The sequence below is a fragment of the Callospermophilus lateralis genome, chromosome 10, assembly GCF_048772815.1.
Source record: "Callospermophilus lateralis isolate mCalLat2 chromosome 10, mCalLat2.hap1, whole genome shotgun sequence".
Taxonomy (NCBI): Eukaryota; Metazoa; Chordata; class Mammalia; order Rodentia; family Sciuridae; genus Callospermophilus; species Callospermophilus lateralis.
The window spans coordinates 115,302,673-115,316,821 of record NC_135314.1 but is presented as its reverse complement, the minus strand read 5'-3'; the positions used below and the strand labels follow the sequence as shown (position 1 = coordinate 115,316,821).

The 14,149-nt window shown below is 34.1% G+C and overlaps 1 protein-coding gene across 2 annotated transcripts in view; it reads right to left on the bottom strand.

The window, feature by feature from the left end:
- Nucleotides 1-1,536: 1,536 nt before the first annotated feature.
- The window catches only part of Plod2 (procollagen-lysine,2-oxoglutarate 5-dioxygenase 2), an 86,010-nt gene continuing 73,397 nt past the window's right edge, over nt 1,537-14,149 (bottom strand). The window contains exons 12-20 of one of the 2 annotated variants that reach the window (XM_076867138.2): nt 12,637-12,762; nt 10,272-10,413; nt 8,871-8,933; nt 7,731-7,844; nt 5,344-5,409; nt 4,626-4,730; nt 3,314-3,460; nt 3,065-3,190; nt 1,538-2,886 (exon numbers count right to left, since the gene is read on the bottom strand). In XM_076867138.2, coding sequence (XP_076723253.2) covers nt 2,731-2,886; nt 3,065-3,190; nt 3,314-3,460; nt 4,626-4,730; nt 5,344-5,409; nt 7,731-7,844; nt 8,871-8,933; nt 10,272-10,413; nt 12,637-12,762 — 1,045 coding nt within the window. In that variant the 3' untranslated portion in view covers nt 1,538-2,730. Of the gene's footprint in view, nt 2,887-3,064; nt 3,191-3,313; nt 3,461-4,625; nt 4,731-5,343; nt 5,410-7,730; nt 7,845-8,870; nt 8,934-10,271; nt 10,414-12,636; nt 12,763-14,149 lie in introns of both variants that reach the window. The other variant, XM_076867137.2, reaches the window with a different exon arrangement.

The following is a 14,149-nucleotide window of genomic DNA, read 5'->3' as shown; positions in this document are numbered from 1 at the left end:
GTGTCCATCTACACCTAAAAAATAATTAAAAAAAAAAAAAAAAGAATTAGCAAGAAAATGGGGCTGGAGGTGTAGTTTTAAGTTCAACTGCAGGCTCTGTGGAGGTCCTGGGTTCAATTCTAAGAACCAAGGGGGAAAAAAGGTACAATTAGAAAAAATGGCAGAATGGTGAGTACATACAGCCCCCTCTGCTAATGCACCACCCCCGCAAATGAATGATTACTAATGACATTCATATACTTCCACTTTTTCAAACCTAATTGTGAAACTTCCCCCCTTTTCTTTTTCCTGTTTTTCCTTTATGGAACAATTAATACCCAAACACATTTCCATAATAAAAAATTTCAATGATATAGAAATACAAAATGAAAAAAAAGCATAAATTCTACTTCCTCCTCTATGATCTCACACTACTATTCAGAATATGTTCTTTTCTAGAAAAGATTCTTTCCTAGAGATATCTGAGTGTGGGTTACATACATATAATTTTTTTTTTTTTTTGGAAGGCTTTTTTAATACTCTGCAAAGTGAGTGAATCCTACCATAGAAATGATTCCTGCTAGAGTCATCTAGTGTTCTCAGAGCTGCAGTTTTCTCTTTCCAAGCCTACTAGTTTCCCATTTTTTCAAATTCTCTGAGCTACTGATAGGAGTTTTCCTCATTGTCCTTCACTAACTATGAATCTTCCTTTTGTAAAAAGTACTTTTCTTAAATATTATTTCAGGGAATCTGTGATAAGAGCAAAGATAGAAAAATGTGCTCAGTCCACAGCCCTGATCCAATTTCTGGCAACAGGGCATGAGATGACAATAATTACAGTAGGTGGCCAGCCACCACACCGCACCTGGAAAGCACCTGGTAGGCATCTCTCCTCGAAATGCACCCAAAGACGTGAGGGCTTGTGCTGAAGGGACTCCACCTGCTTTGCCTCTAGGGTCACTAGTGACTGCTTGGGGTCCGTGACACATCATTTGCTCTCCTGGAAGTACAATTATGTAATTCACAAACTATCATGCAAATCATTACCTAAATGTTTCCTCACCTTGTTGATGGGTAGGGATTCACTTTAGGTGTTAAGGGACACCAAAGAAGAGAATGGAGATAGACCACAGCTTGCTGATTTCCCAAGTCCATCTCCCAACATCAAAAGCATTCAGGTGATCCCTCTATATGTGCTCAGTGCCTGGAACACAAATGAGCCCACAGGAGACCCAAAAGCGCCACCAAATAAATACTTAAATATGGAACAATCACGTGGCCTTTATTTCCTCACTTGTAAAATGAGTCACATCCAATCCCTAGTCCCTACGAGACCAAGATTTCACAATTAATTTATAATCCAACTAATAGAATCTTGATGTTATATTTTCAAAGCTACAAAACAAACTGAAAAAAAAAAAAAAAAACCAACAGTCTTTGTATCCAGATATTATTTCAGGCTATCCCATCATTTATTCACTTCTAAAGATAAATCACTAATAACAAAGAAAACAACAAATTCTTATTTTAAATAATTTTATTTTTCAAAATTTTCTAACACATGGTGTTAGAAAAATGAATTTTGGCACCATGATTAGAAACTTCAAGTTTAACCTTTAAATTAAAAACAGTAGCTACAAGAGGGACATTTATGCCTCACTCAGAGAAATGGTAATAAATGAAGTCAACAAATTTGGAAGGGGATTAGAGTAAGGTAGAGAAGAACTCACAGATTAAAAAGGATAAAACGGAGATCACAGTTAGAAGGAAAAAAAATGAATAACCCTCCCCAAAAAGATTAAGAAGAGAGACAAAGGGAAAAAGGGAAGAAGCCAGGCTCACTAACTTTATTTTCCTGATATAAAATTCAAGTACTTAAAAAGTTTTATAAAAATCATAAAATGCAACTAGTCTCAAAATTTTTTTTCTTTTTCTTTACCATTTTCTACAATTAAAAAAAAAATGAAACTAACAAAAACTCTGTTTTCACATAAGGACACTTGCAGATTTTAGATCTGGTGTCTACTTAATATTGCCCACTTTAGATGGTCCATGGGAAGGAATATGGGGTTTAATTTCTAATACAAATGTAAAATCATTTAATGCTCTAGAAAAAAAAAAGTGTTTCTAATGGATTTGCTCTTTGGTGTGTTTCCACTGTTTCTTGAGAAAAACATTGTTATTTTCTTTGCATCATCCCATAACTACTAGAGCAAGGACCTGCATAGATGGTCAAGAAAGAACTTACATAATTGCACCCAAATTCAGTTAGAATCAGTCTCCCCAGGTTTAAAACCCAGGTTTTCAAAACTTTCCATTTATATCCATTCATTCTACATTTCCCTTACATGTTGATAAATAAAATTCTTCTCGGGCTCCTCTTAAATAAGAAAACATTATTAGGCTTATTTGTTACTTGTACATTTGTACCTGAATATTTTATCAACTTGAAACACAAATCCAGAAAATTGTCATTATTCTCAGAGACAGTAAAGCATAGAAATAAATATTTTCTTTTACTTTTTTTTTCTTTCTTTTCTTCTTCAACCTGTGTTTTAAGGCTCAGAGCAGACATTAAGAAACATCAAACAACTTTTTACAAAAAGTGTTTTGAATGTTTGGCCCAAAGTGAAGTTGTTCTGTTGAAGTTATTTAAATATTCCTCTCATCTTCTCAAGCACAACTTCAAAGATGTGTTCATGCCAGTCATCCATTCCAGAAGAAAATTCAATTCAATAAAAAGTAAATAACTTAGGGATCTATAAATGACACTGCGATGTATCTTGTTCCATTTTTAACAGGAAGTCCTTCATGCAAATGGGTAAGTCTCCCAGGGTGCATGAAGCTCCAGCCCTTTCGTGGTGATTCAATAGAGCAGTTATATCTTAGAAATTTGCATCCACCTCCCTAAAATGTAAAAAAAAAAAAAAAAAAAAAAAAAGTATCTGCTTATTATTTTCAATTTTAACCAGCGTTAAAATTTCAAATTATGCTATCTTAGCAGAATCTAAAAAAGAAACAGGTAAATCCCTCTTGATAACACCATATTTAGTTAGAAAACTCTAAACAGATGAGTCATACTTGCCTGAAAATCTTCTCCCACATTATTGAGAGCAATATTGATAGTAAACGTTGAAGCGTCATGGTGGGGACGTAGAGACCGCTGTCTATCTGGGGAGTATTTTACTACGAAATTCAATAGTGCAAACCCCTAAAAAAGCAAAGACAGTCAGGAGATTTGTTATAAAAACATTAAAAAAAAAAAAAAAAAAAAAAAAGCTTATTCATGTAGAATGTGGCAGGGAGCATGCAGGAGGGGTGGGAGGATAACTACCTTTGTATAATAGCCTGCAAAGACCTTCAGTGTAACAGGTGCAATAAACTCCCGGATAAAATGAAGCCATACATTCTCCAGATCAATTTGCTTCATGTGGATATCATCAGTCGGGACATTTTCATAACCGCCAGATATACGGCTATCCTGGAAACAGCATTGACGCACCATAAAGAGGAGCCCATGTGTAATTCACAGTGCCATTATCTTGGTATTTTTTTCAAACACAGCTCATAATAGACAATAAAAATAACAGTTGCTCAATTGTGGTGTACCATCTGCTTTAATTATAAAGTGGTCAAAATTACTCAAAATTACTCAGATAATACAGCTTTGCAAATGTATCGGTGATGAAGCAAATTACTGCAGAGTCAGTAGACCCTTTTCCTACATATTAAATGTATAGGGAGGTTTAATTATACAATTACTAAAACAGACTTTCCAAAGTCTCAAATCGGCCCTAAAAAATGACTTTGTATCATGACTCTCTGGGGTCCTGGCTGCCTGATGGGCACTCATTCCGCATATATGTATCCCCTGGATTACAAACTACGGAAAACAGGTTTTCCCCGCCGTGCCCCTTGCTTTCGTTTTATGAAATCCCAAATCTTTCAGTGATTTGCTTCCATTATCCCATAACACACTGACTTCAAGTTCCTCCTAATATTTCAGACTTTTCTCTCCCTCATCAAGTAAGTAGCTGGGGTGATGTTAACTGGGTGGAGGCAGTGATATTCCAGAGTATTCCTTTACAATCCCTGGCCTCTGAGGGTTTTCAGGGGAAAAGAAACACATGGAACCCACTCCCGTAAAAATCACTGCCAAGTCTTCACACATGAACATAAACGCAAAGCAGGACTACACTGAGGGCATTCAAAACAAATCCTCTTTTCCATGTTTACCCACAAACACACACACACACACACACACACACACACACACACACACAAAGTTTACATTATCATTTTCACTGCAGGGAATAAAAGGTGATCTTAGAGAAGAAAGACACCAATCATTATAGACATGTCTTACCTAATGCAACTCCAGCACAGGGACACGGGCCCTTACAGACCACACTCTGCAATTACATGCATAAATGAGAAACTGGGGCCCAGACAGATAACTGACTTCTTAGGTGTTAAAGGATCAGCTTTCCTCAAGACAGTCTGAAAAGAGCATTCTCCTGATAGCCTGGCCCGCTCAGTTAGGCCAAGGACACAGTTAGAATATATCCCTTCTGAACTTGAATATCTACCCCGACCTTCCCCAGACAGACACACATTCTAGCTCTTTGTGTGAAACAGTAACTTACATGATGTTTCCCCCCAGACCACTGGCCATAGTGCTCCATTTCTTCCACCAATTCATCACAGGCTTTTTCAGAAAATATGGGGAACCAAAAGACATCTGGACAAGGCTATAAAACATGGTGCCACCATTAGAAGACATAATACTATCTGTGTCTTGAAAAGTTTAAACAATTCTTTGATATGTATAAAATTTTAAGCATTTAAATGACAAGAAAATATCGTCATAGTTTAATTTTTCTTTCTCTAGGTACATAAAATAATGGCATATCTCGGAAATGAGGATAGCGTATACTTTGAGAATAAGATATGAACAATAATTTTGAACACATCTAAAAGAGAGCTCATTTTTAAAAAGTTCTCTCAGAGAAAAATCCCTTAGAAAGAGAGCCCACTGTCTTTCAAAGATAAGCTTTTATTAAAAGAATTCCATACCAGAGATCTTTCAATGATTCCTTATTTTGAGAGGTATCATAAAGCCAGAAAATTTAGTACCATTATTTTTTTTTCCAAAAGTATTATCTTAAAATATATTGTTAAATCTCCATTTTCACATCTGTATGATTCCAAGGCTGCAGAGTTGCTAATAAGCCATGTGAATTTTACCCAAAGGCCAGTTTCTCTATTTCACATTTTCCACTAAAGTAGTATTACACTAGAAATACTTTCTTCTGGAAAATACAGCAAAATGCTCTATACATCATAGTACCTATTAATACAAACCTGTTCAACAATGTTTTCTGTGAAAATTTTTGGATAATCACGGTTTATATACTTTTCCTTCCAGTCCTATCAAAAAAAGAATTGTACATATTAACACAAATATCTTTTTTCACAAAAACTTCACTAGCAAATAAAAAGTATCTACTTTTATGAATTAAACAACTTAGAAATGGCTGTGTATATTCAACAGAACAGGAATTTTCAGAAACTAAGTTTATATTTCAACTTTTTCCTAATTCTGTATGTGCTCACATCATTGCAGGAAACATTTTTTTTTTCAAACTTATTATGTTTCATGCTTCAGAATATTAAGACTTTAATAATCTTACAATGGCTAGTTTTAGGAATGATTAAATGTGTGGCATTTAAAAATTAAAAATAGGGCTAGAGGTTTAGCTCTATGGTTGAGCACATGCTTAGTATGCTTGAGGCCTGGGGTTCAATTCCCAAGACCAAAAAAAAAAAAAGAAGGATAAAATAAGGAACAAAATTGTACCAATAAATAATAGCAAAAAAACCATTAGTGAATTAATTAACGGGTCCTTATATTGAAAATGGTTCCTCTTCATCTAATTCAGAAATTTTATTCTCTTTGACCAATCTCTGGCATAATTGAGAAAGTTTATGATAAAATATGGAGTGAATTAGGTATCTCCCCAATATCTTCTTAAATGCATTTAGACTCTTGAAAAATTTTTAACTTTCTTTTTTATAAAGTACAAATATTGGAAGTCACAGCATAAGCACAGACTCTAAATAATTTTAATAAAAACATGTTTCCAAAAATATTTATATTAAATATATCTCTGAGGCTGGATTTAGGCAGAGCAGATGATTTATATCATGCTAATTTTATATGTCATTCTTAGTTTTGTATGTTTATATGGAGCCTGTTTTTGATGTGGAGAAGCCAAAGCTATCTTCAAATTCTTTAAGGAATGTCATTTATACATAGTGTACAAATATGATGATCTATTTTCAGCATTATTTCATTATTTCTCTAATATTTATTCATTTTATAATTCTAAAATCTGAGAAAAATTAAATATAAATAGTCAAACAAGAAATTCAAGAATATATTTTTTCCTATGCATCATTTTAAAAAAATTTCTTTAAAGTTTATGGAAAACAAAATCCCCAAGAATTTTACATTTGGACATTAATAGTAACTTTTCATTTTAGGCAAACTTTCAAGTCATTGAGCAAATTGTGATTGTACTAATTTCTTAGGAATTCTGATGATGGGTCAATCACTAAGTATTTTGCCATGAGACAGCACTCAGCATATCCACAATTAGACTAATGTTTCCAAAAAGCAAAGAAAGCCATAGAAAGAAAAGTCATTTCTGTTCAGTTCTGACATTTTCATCCTATCCTCTCCAGAGACCGGAACTCTTACACAGAGGTGCAATTCAGGATATAATTTAGGGCATCTTACCAGGAAGCTAACCTGCTATCTGAGAAGCCAAATAATTCTACACTCAAAACATTAAGAGATTCAAGAAAATATGAATTCCACATAAAATAGACCTCTTTTCAATTCTACTCCCATGAATGATAAAGACATACAGCTAAAACGGGGCAAAAGTACTTTAAAAATACCAAAATGTCAAAAAACATTCTTTCTCTATTCAGGAGAGTATTCAAGAACTATTAAATTTACCATTTCTGGAACTCTCCCACAAAATAAAAGACAATTTTCATCAGGTGAAGTGAGTCTTGGTAACTGAAAACTTTTACTATTGCCAGGAGGAAAATCTTAAAAACAGCAGAGGAAGAGAACATGTCCCTTGAATAAATGTGTGGAGCTTACGAAAAGAAAGAAATCATTATAAGCAAAAACAGAAGCTTTTTACTATCTGATGAAATCTTTAAGAAAACAAGAACAGACTTTAGAAAGTAAATCCTTTCTTCAACTTAAGACTTTCTTTTACGCTGAAGGAGCTTATTCCTCAATTTTCTCTGGCTCTCTCCGGTGTACATTCACAAAACTGTCAAAACGGATTAACAAAATCAAGAGATACTGTGTATTTTCCTTAGCTAATTCTTGAATTTTTTTCCTAAAAATTAAAATATCATACACAAACTATTTGTAAACTTTTCTCTGAAATGGTGATTAAAGATTGTATAGAACTTTTGAATATATAAAACAGAAAATATGAGAAACCGAAGAAACTGATAATTAAGTTCCTCAAGCCTAAAATATATCTTTATGACACAAGTTCTTGGTAAAGTTTAGATCTACTCTATAGATCATTAAATACAATTAACTATTTCATTTTATAAACGCCCCTTATCATATTTTCATAATATTAGCCAACTAGTTTATGTCCAGTTAGACTCACAGGAAAATAAGTAATAAAAGAAGTTGAATATGAAACACATACCACAGGATTTTCAAATATCTGCCAGAGGTCATTGTTATAATGGGAAGTGTTGTAATTAGCAGTGGATAGTAGTCGTCCAAATTCATGTCTATTAGAAATGTACATAAACACACCCTATATGCCAAAAAATAGGAGTGTTAATCTTAGAGGAAGGTACAAAATATAAGTTTAACCATAGAAAAATATATAGTATGGTATATTAATTTCAACTTTCATAATTTCATTCATAAACATGCATTTTATTTTTCAAGTAAAACGTGCATGATTTAAAATAAAAGAAAGAAAATTGGATTATAAATTCAGACACTACACAAAACTAACAGATAGCACTGACACTCAACTGAAAAAAAGAAGATGAATGGATTGTTTTTATGCCTTTCTCTTTGATCCTAGATGGAGACATCAGGGAAAAAAATTCCTGTTTGAAAGCAGAAATATTTTTGAGACACCAAAATGCAACAGGTAAGACCTTCTTTTGGCTTCTTTCCCTTTCAAAGAAGACAGTGTTACATTTTTAAACAAGAATTAAAAATGTCATTAGTGCATCACTGTATTTCATTCTTTTGTTGTTCTAATGTTTAAAGACAGAACACAAAACTTAGTCATGCATTATAAAGGCAGCTAAAAAAAATGCATTTCATATCCTTGCCATAAACCAAACAAACATGGCAAACACAACTGATGCAAGGACGTTGATTTTTGTACCTGTTAAAAGGGTTAGCGATCAATAAAATAAATCAAGAAGAAGAGCTTCCAAGTCTCATTTCTTTAATCAAGATGCATTTATATCCACCTCTACCTCTTCTCCCTGTCACCCACCAAAATAAAACCCAAAAGAACGAGTACAAGAAACTTGGGTTTAACTTTTTCAACTGTCAACTATAAAATATAAATCAGCTCAAAGATCCAAGTGTTAACTTCCAATATCCCACTCAAAATCACACAGATATCACACACACACACACACACACACACACACACACACACACACACATTCAGATTACTAAACCATGAACACCAACATTATATAAAGCTAAATGCAAAGAAGGTTCTTAAATAAACTTTACTTCTATGCAATTTACCATATTTAATATTAATTACATAAACAAAAAATAAATAAATAATAAATAAAAATAACACCTTTGGGGGGCTGAGCATTTGGAATGTTTCCGGAGTAGGGGAGTCTTTTTCCCTTTGTAAAGTCTAAAATGAAGAGAAGCATTGGGTAAGTTGACTGCACACCCACTCTCTTGGGTATTCTTTGGTAAATAAAAAAAAAAGCGACTCTTGATGAAAAGCTGACATTCTGACATGTCCTTCACAGACAACATGCAGAACAAGCAAAGCTTATAGCGCACACAAAGAAACATGTCCAGCCTTTTCTTTCCATTTTTTTTGGGGGGGAGGGAGGGAGTCAAACACAAATCCAAGCTCATTTCTAAGCAAAATTCATTAGAGACATATTTAAGACAAAGAAAAAATAAATAAGATGCCATTCCGGGATGCGCTGTTGAGTGAAATTAGCCAAACATGAGCACAAAATACAATCACAGGTACTGAGGATATTCAATAATAACAAGGCACATAGATTTGTAGGAAAAACAAACAAATTCAAACAAATCATGCTTTGTTAAAATAAGAAAAAAATACTTGCCAACTTTTCTGATTTTTCTTAAACCACAAATACTTATATAAATTTGGGACTAATGTACCTAGATCGTTTCTAAAATAGGAAATCATATAAATACATTTTGAAATATCCTGAAAAGGCAAACTATTTCCTATAATTGTTTAATATTTAAACTGACATTGTATTTGTAGAACAGCAATGTATCATTAATTTTTGACATCAGATTAAATATTCTACCTATTTTGACCTTTTTTCTATTTCTGTGATAAGGAACCTCTTTTGTTGTTGTTGTTCTTTTTAGTTATACATGACAATGGAGTCTATTTTGATATGTTTGTACAAATATGAAGTACATCTTATTCTAATCAGGATCCAGTTTTGGTTTGTACATGGTGTGGAGTTTCACTATGGTGTATTCATGTATGTACACAGGACACTTATGTCAGATTCATTCCACTGTCTTTCCAAGAATGTGAGGTTGAGAACTACAGTATACTCCCAGCTAGAAAAAAATGCAGGAACCACGTTCTAAACATTTTAAATATGTAATGATTATTTCATCTAATAACCTTATTTAACTAATTTTAACTAGGATGAATGAAAGCTATAAAACTTCAATTACAAGAGAAGATGTATTCTTAAGACCAAAGCTGATCCATAAAAATTCCATCTTCATTATTAAATCTTGCTGTGATGAGTATGAGTCAGCCTCAATTAAAATTTTCAGACCACTTTTACAGGTTAATGTTCAAAAATAATTCCCCCAAACTACTCTCAACTTTTTCAATGCAGTACCAAAAAAATTGGCTAGTACTTACAAATTAGAGAAGAAAAAAAGGTATGAAAACACAACTGGCCAAGCAAGTTGTCTCATGAAAACATTCAAGCAAGCAGCCACTTGTGCATCTTACCATTTCTCTAGCATTTCGGCAAAGAGCCATATCAGGATCTAGTTTATCACGAACAAAATAATTCCTTTCACTCATCTCTGAACGGAGCGTTTTTCCTTTAATTAAGTACACATTAGCCATGTATGGGACATTCCATATTCCTCTGAAAGTAAAAAAGACACTCCAAAATACCAGATACAAAAATATTTACATTTTTCTTATGTTTTTAAAACAAATGCTTTGTGTGTGTTTAGATTTTGCATATATAAGTTATACAATCAACACACAAACACATTCATTGATACTTAACATACATAAAAGATTACTTGGTAGACATATGTTTTATGAGATTGAAGAGGCAAATGACTCTCTAACTTCAATTTAAATAGGGTGATATTTGCTTGGCATTTTTGTCTGTTGGGTCACAGCTATGGCAGTTAGATCATAATATTTTGTTTTAGAGAATGTTTCTATTTGTGATTGAAAAGTTCAAGAGAGAAACAGACACAAGAGCAGTGGTGTGCTAGAGCTCGCTCACACTGGCCCCCAGAGCTGACCGTTAGTTCCAGGTCAATGGTTTGTGATTTCACTTTGCAAACTTGACATCAGACAGGACAGTAGTATTTATACCACGGAAATGGAAAACACTAACATTGGGGAATTCCCCCATTCCCAAGAGCCAGCTGTTACTAGCACACCATGGAGTAGAGCCTAAAATTCCCCTAAATTATATTCTCTTGAAGAATAGTAAACTGTGTCAAATCTTTTGAGAAAAAGGAAGATATGAAGAAATACAGCTGAAGCCTGTGAGTGTTGGGAGTCTCTCCCATGTCATTCTTTCCAACACCTACCTCCTCACCCTGGACATGACTCATTTCCTAGGAATGAAATAAGAATAGTTTTGCCTGAAGGACTCTGCCTGCTGCTTTTAGAAAAGAGAAAGGGAAGATCTTGACCCAGGAGATGGAATTGGACATTCAAGAAATAGAATTTGTCTTATTAGATCAGCCTGAAAGAAAATGATCTCAAGAGGTATGCAATCTGTTAGCTGAATTCAGAAATTAACCATGTCTGGAGTGTGCAGTGTCTCTGTCTGAAGGGAAAATGCAAATACACACATGTACATCCTGAGTCATCATTCCTTCTCCCAGTTCCTAGACAGGAAGTACCCTACAACATGAACTGGATCAAATGCCTCTGCCAGATTCTTACACTTGAGACAACAATGACAGGAAGATGACACAGAAAATCACCAGTGTCTGCAGCAAAAACAATGGCATACAACCAGAAACCACTGACATGAACTCTCTACTCTGTATCTGTTTCCCTTCAGCTGTACCCATGAGTCATATCAGACACATGCATATAGATCATCTCAGAGTCAGTATAAGTGCTCTGAAGCAATAAACTATGATCTTAATACAGTTTTCTTAACATATTCATGCTTTTTAATTACAGCAAGCAAAAGCCTTTATATATTTATGTCATCCAAAATTAAAGTTTTTATACCAATTAATATCTTCACAAGCAAAGAATCTTTTCATACAAATCTTTCCAAACAAAAAGGTAGCCTTTTTAAAAATAGCTCTTCTTTTTAATTATGAAAATGTTTCTCCTTTTCATTTGGTCTGACATGTTTAAAAGTAAGGTAAAGTGCAAAACATCTCAGTCCACTGTCGTATGGAAAAAAAAAATATGGCATTCTTCTCTGTATTGGTTTAAACCCATTTCAATTGTGATAACTTTTAGTTTAAAAAATATCAACCATCGTCCCCAAAATAAATACCACTCATGCAAACATTCTGCAGCATGTATATTCTTGCCAGTACTTAGAAATGGAAATTAGATATTGGTGAAGAAGCCTGCCTTTAAAGTAGAAGATGAACTATTTCACATTAATCTGTGTGTGGGTTGTGTGTGTGTGTATATATGTGCGTGTATTAGAAATCTTTAGTTTTCTGTGTTCTTGTGTGCTTACATATGAAATTTAAAAGCTTATATCTGAATTTTAAAAAATTGTGTAAAAGTCAAAGAAACTCTTAATCACAATTACTAAATAAATTAACTAAATTCCCTTTCCAATACTAAAGAGTATTACTCTGATATCTATCATAAGATACACACATTAACCATACATTGTGTCTTGGTGTATCTTCAATAATGATTTTGTTCCTTTAAAGATTCAGAAATTCTAAAACAACTTTTTAAGATATTAAGTTTTACATGAATATTTCAGAATCCCAAGTGGTCCTCAAATTTCCATTAAACAAACAGCAAAAAAAAAAAAAAAAAAAAAAATGAGATGTAAAAAATCTGAAGTACATTAACATGCCCACACTTCTAGACTATAGTATTATATGATAGAAGAGTAAATCAAGTAACGTACACTCTATTCCCTTGAACGATATCCACGTAATCCTCAGATCGGGCGTAATAGCCATCAGGACTCAAAGCTCCCCAGAAGTTGGACCACAGCTTTCCATGACGTGTGACAAGGGGAGCGATGATCTTTCTAAAGGGAGATCAATCAACATCATTACCTATTGTTAAATTGCCACAGGTTACATGTTCTGAGCTTAACATGACACATAACATAATAAAGTGCATTTAACACATGTATATGTGGCTCATCTGAAAGAAAAAATAAAATAAAAAGAGAAATTTCTTGCCAATATCTTTTCTTACATGGGTACCTGCTCGTTTCCAAACATAGTTTATCAAAATGTACAGTAAAAAAAGGAAAATTTCATTTAAAATGTTGATAAAAATAATAAAAGTTAGTTTTAAAGGACTTTACATCCTAGAAACTACCTTATTCATATGGCTACTGTTTTATTTTTATTCCAGCATTTCAGAAATTATACTAATTGAGGTCAAATATTTTCCTTCTTATTAGGCAGACAGAGAAGCCCCTGGGGCATTCAGGTATCCAATAAATATTTGTTGAATTAAAAAAAAAATGAGGATGGGCTGAGACATTTGTACATAGTCCAGTTTTCCTAAAATTAAGTCCCAAATTACTTTTAGGTATGTTTCCATTTTTCGTGACTTTTAAAATGGGTTGTGGTTATTATAAGGCAACTCTGGCAACATGGAACATTTTTTCTGGTCCTTTATTTCAGAAAATAAAATAGAGGGTGACTGCCTGCAAAGGCCTGAGCATCCCCCTACAAAACTCATGCTGAAACTTAACCGGCACTGTGACGATGGTGCTCAGAGGAGGACTTTAAGAAGTAGTGAGGTCAAAGGAGCACCACTCCATGAATGAATGAAGGCCCTGGTCTTGGGAGTGCATTAGCTATAAATGGGGGGGGGGGGGTCTATGCTCTGTGTCCTCCCTCTCTCTCTCTCCTCTCTCTCTCTACCTCTCAAGCTCCTTCACCATGGGATGTCTTCTATCATGTTACAAAGGAGCAAGAAGGTCCTCAACAGATATTGCCCCTGTGTCTTGGACTTCACAGCCTCCAGGGCTGTGAGCCAAATAAACATGCATTATTTATAATTCGCCTAGTCTCTGGTATTTTGTTACAGCAGCAGGAAATGAATTAAAACACTACCCCAGTGTTCCCTTTCTCTATGTAACAGGAAAGTGATCCCTTTGAGACAAGTACACTTTAGGAGTTCAAAATGTACAAGCTTTTCATCTAGGGAAACTTAATTACAATGTTAAGGTTTCCCAAAAGAGAAAACAAAACCTGAGGTTCCTCTAGAATTACTATCTATTTATTTAGTTATTTAGTTTGGTACTGGTGAATAAACCCAGGGGTGCTCTACTACTGAGCTTTATCCCCAGTCCTTTTTTTAAGTTTATTTGGAGACAGAGTGTAGCTAAATTGCCCAGGGTGGCCCCAGACTGGCAATCCTCCTTCCCCAGCCTCCTGAGCTGTTGAGATTACAGC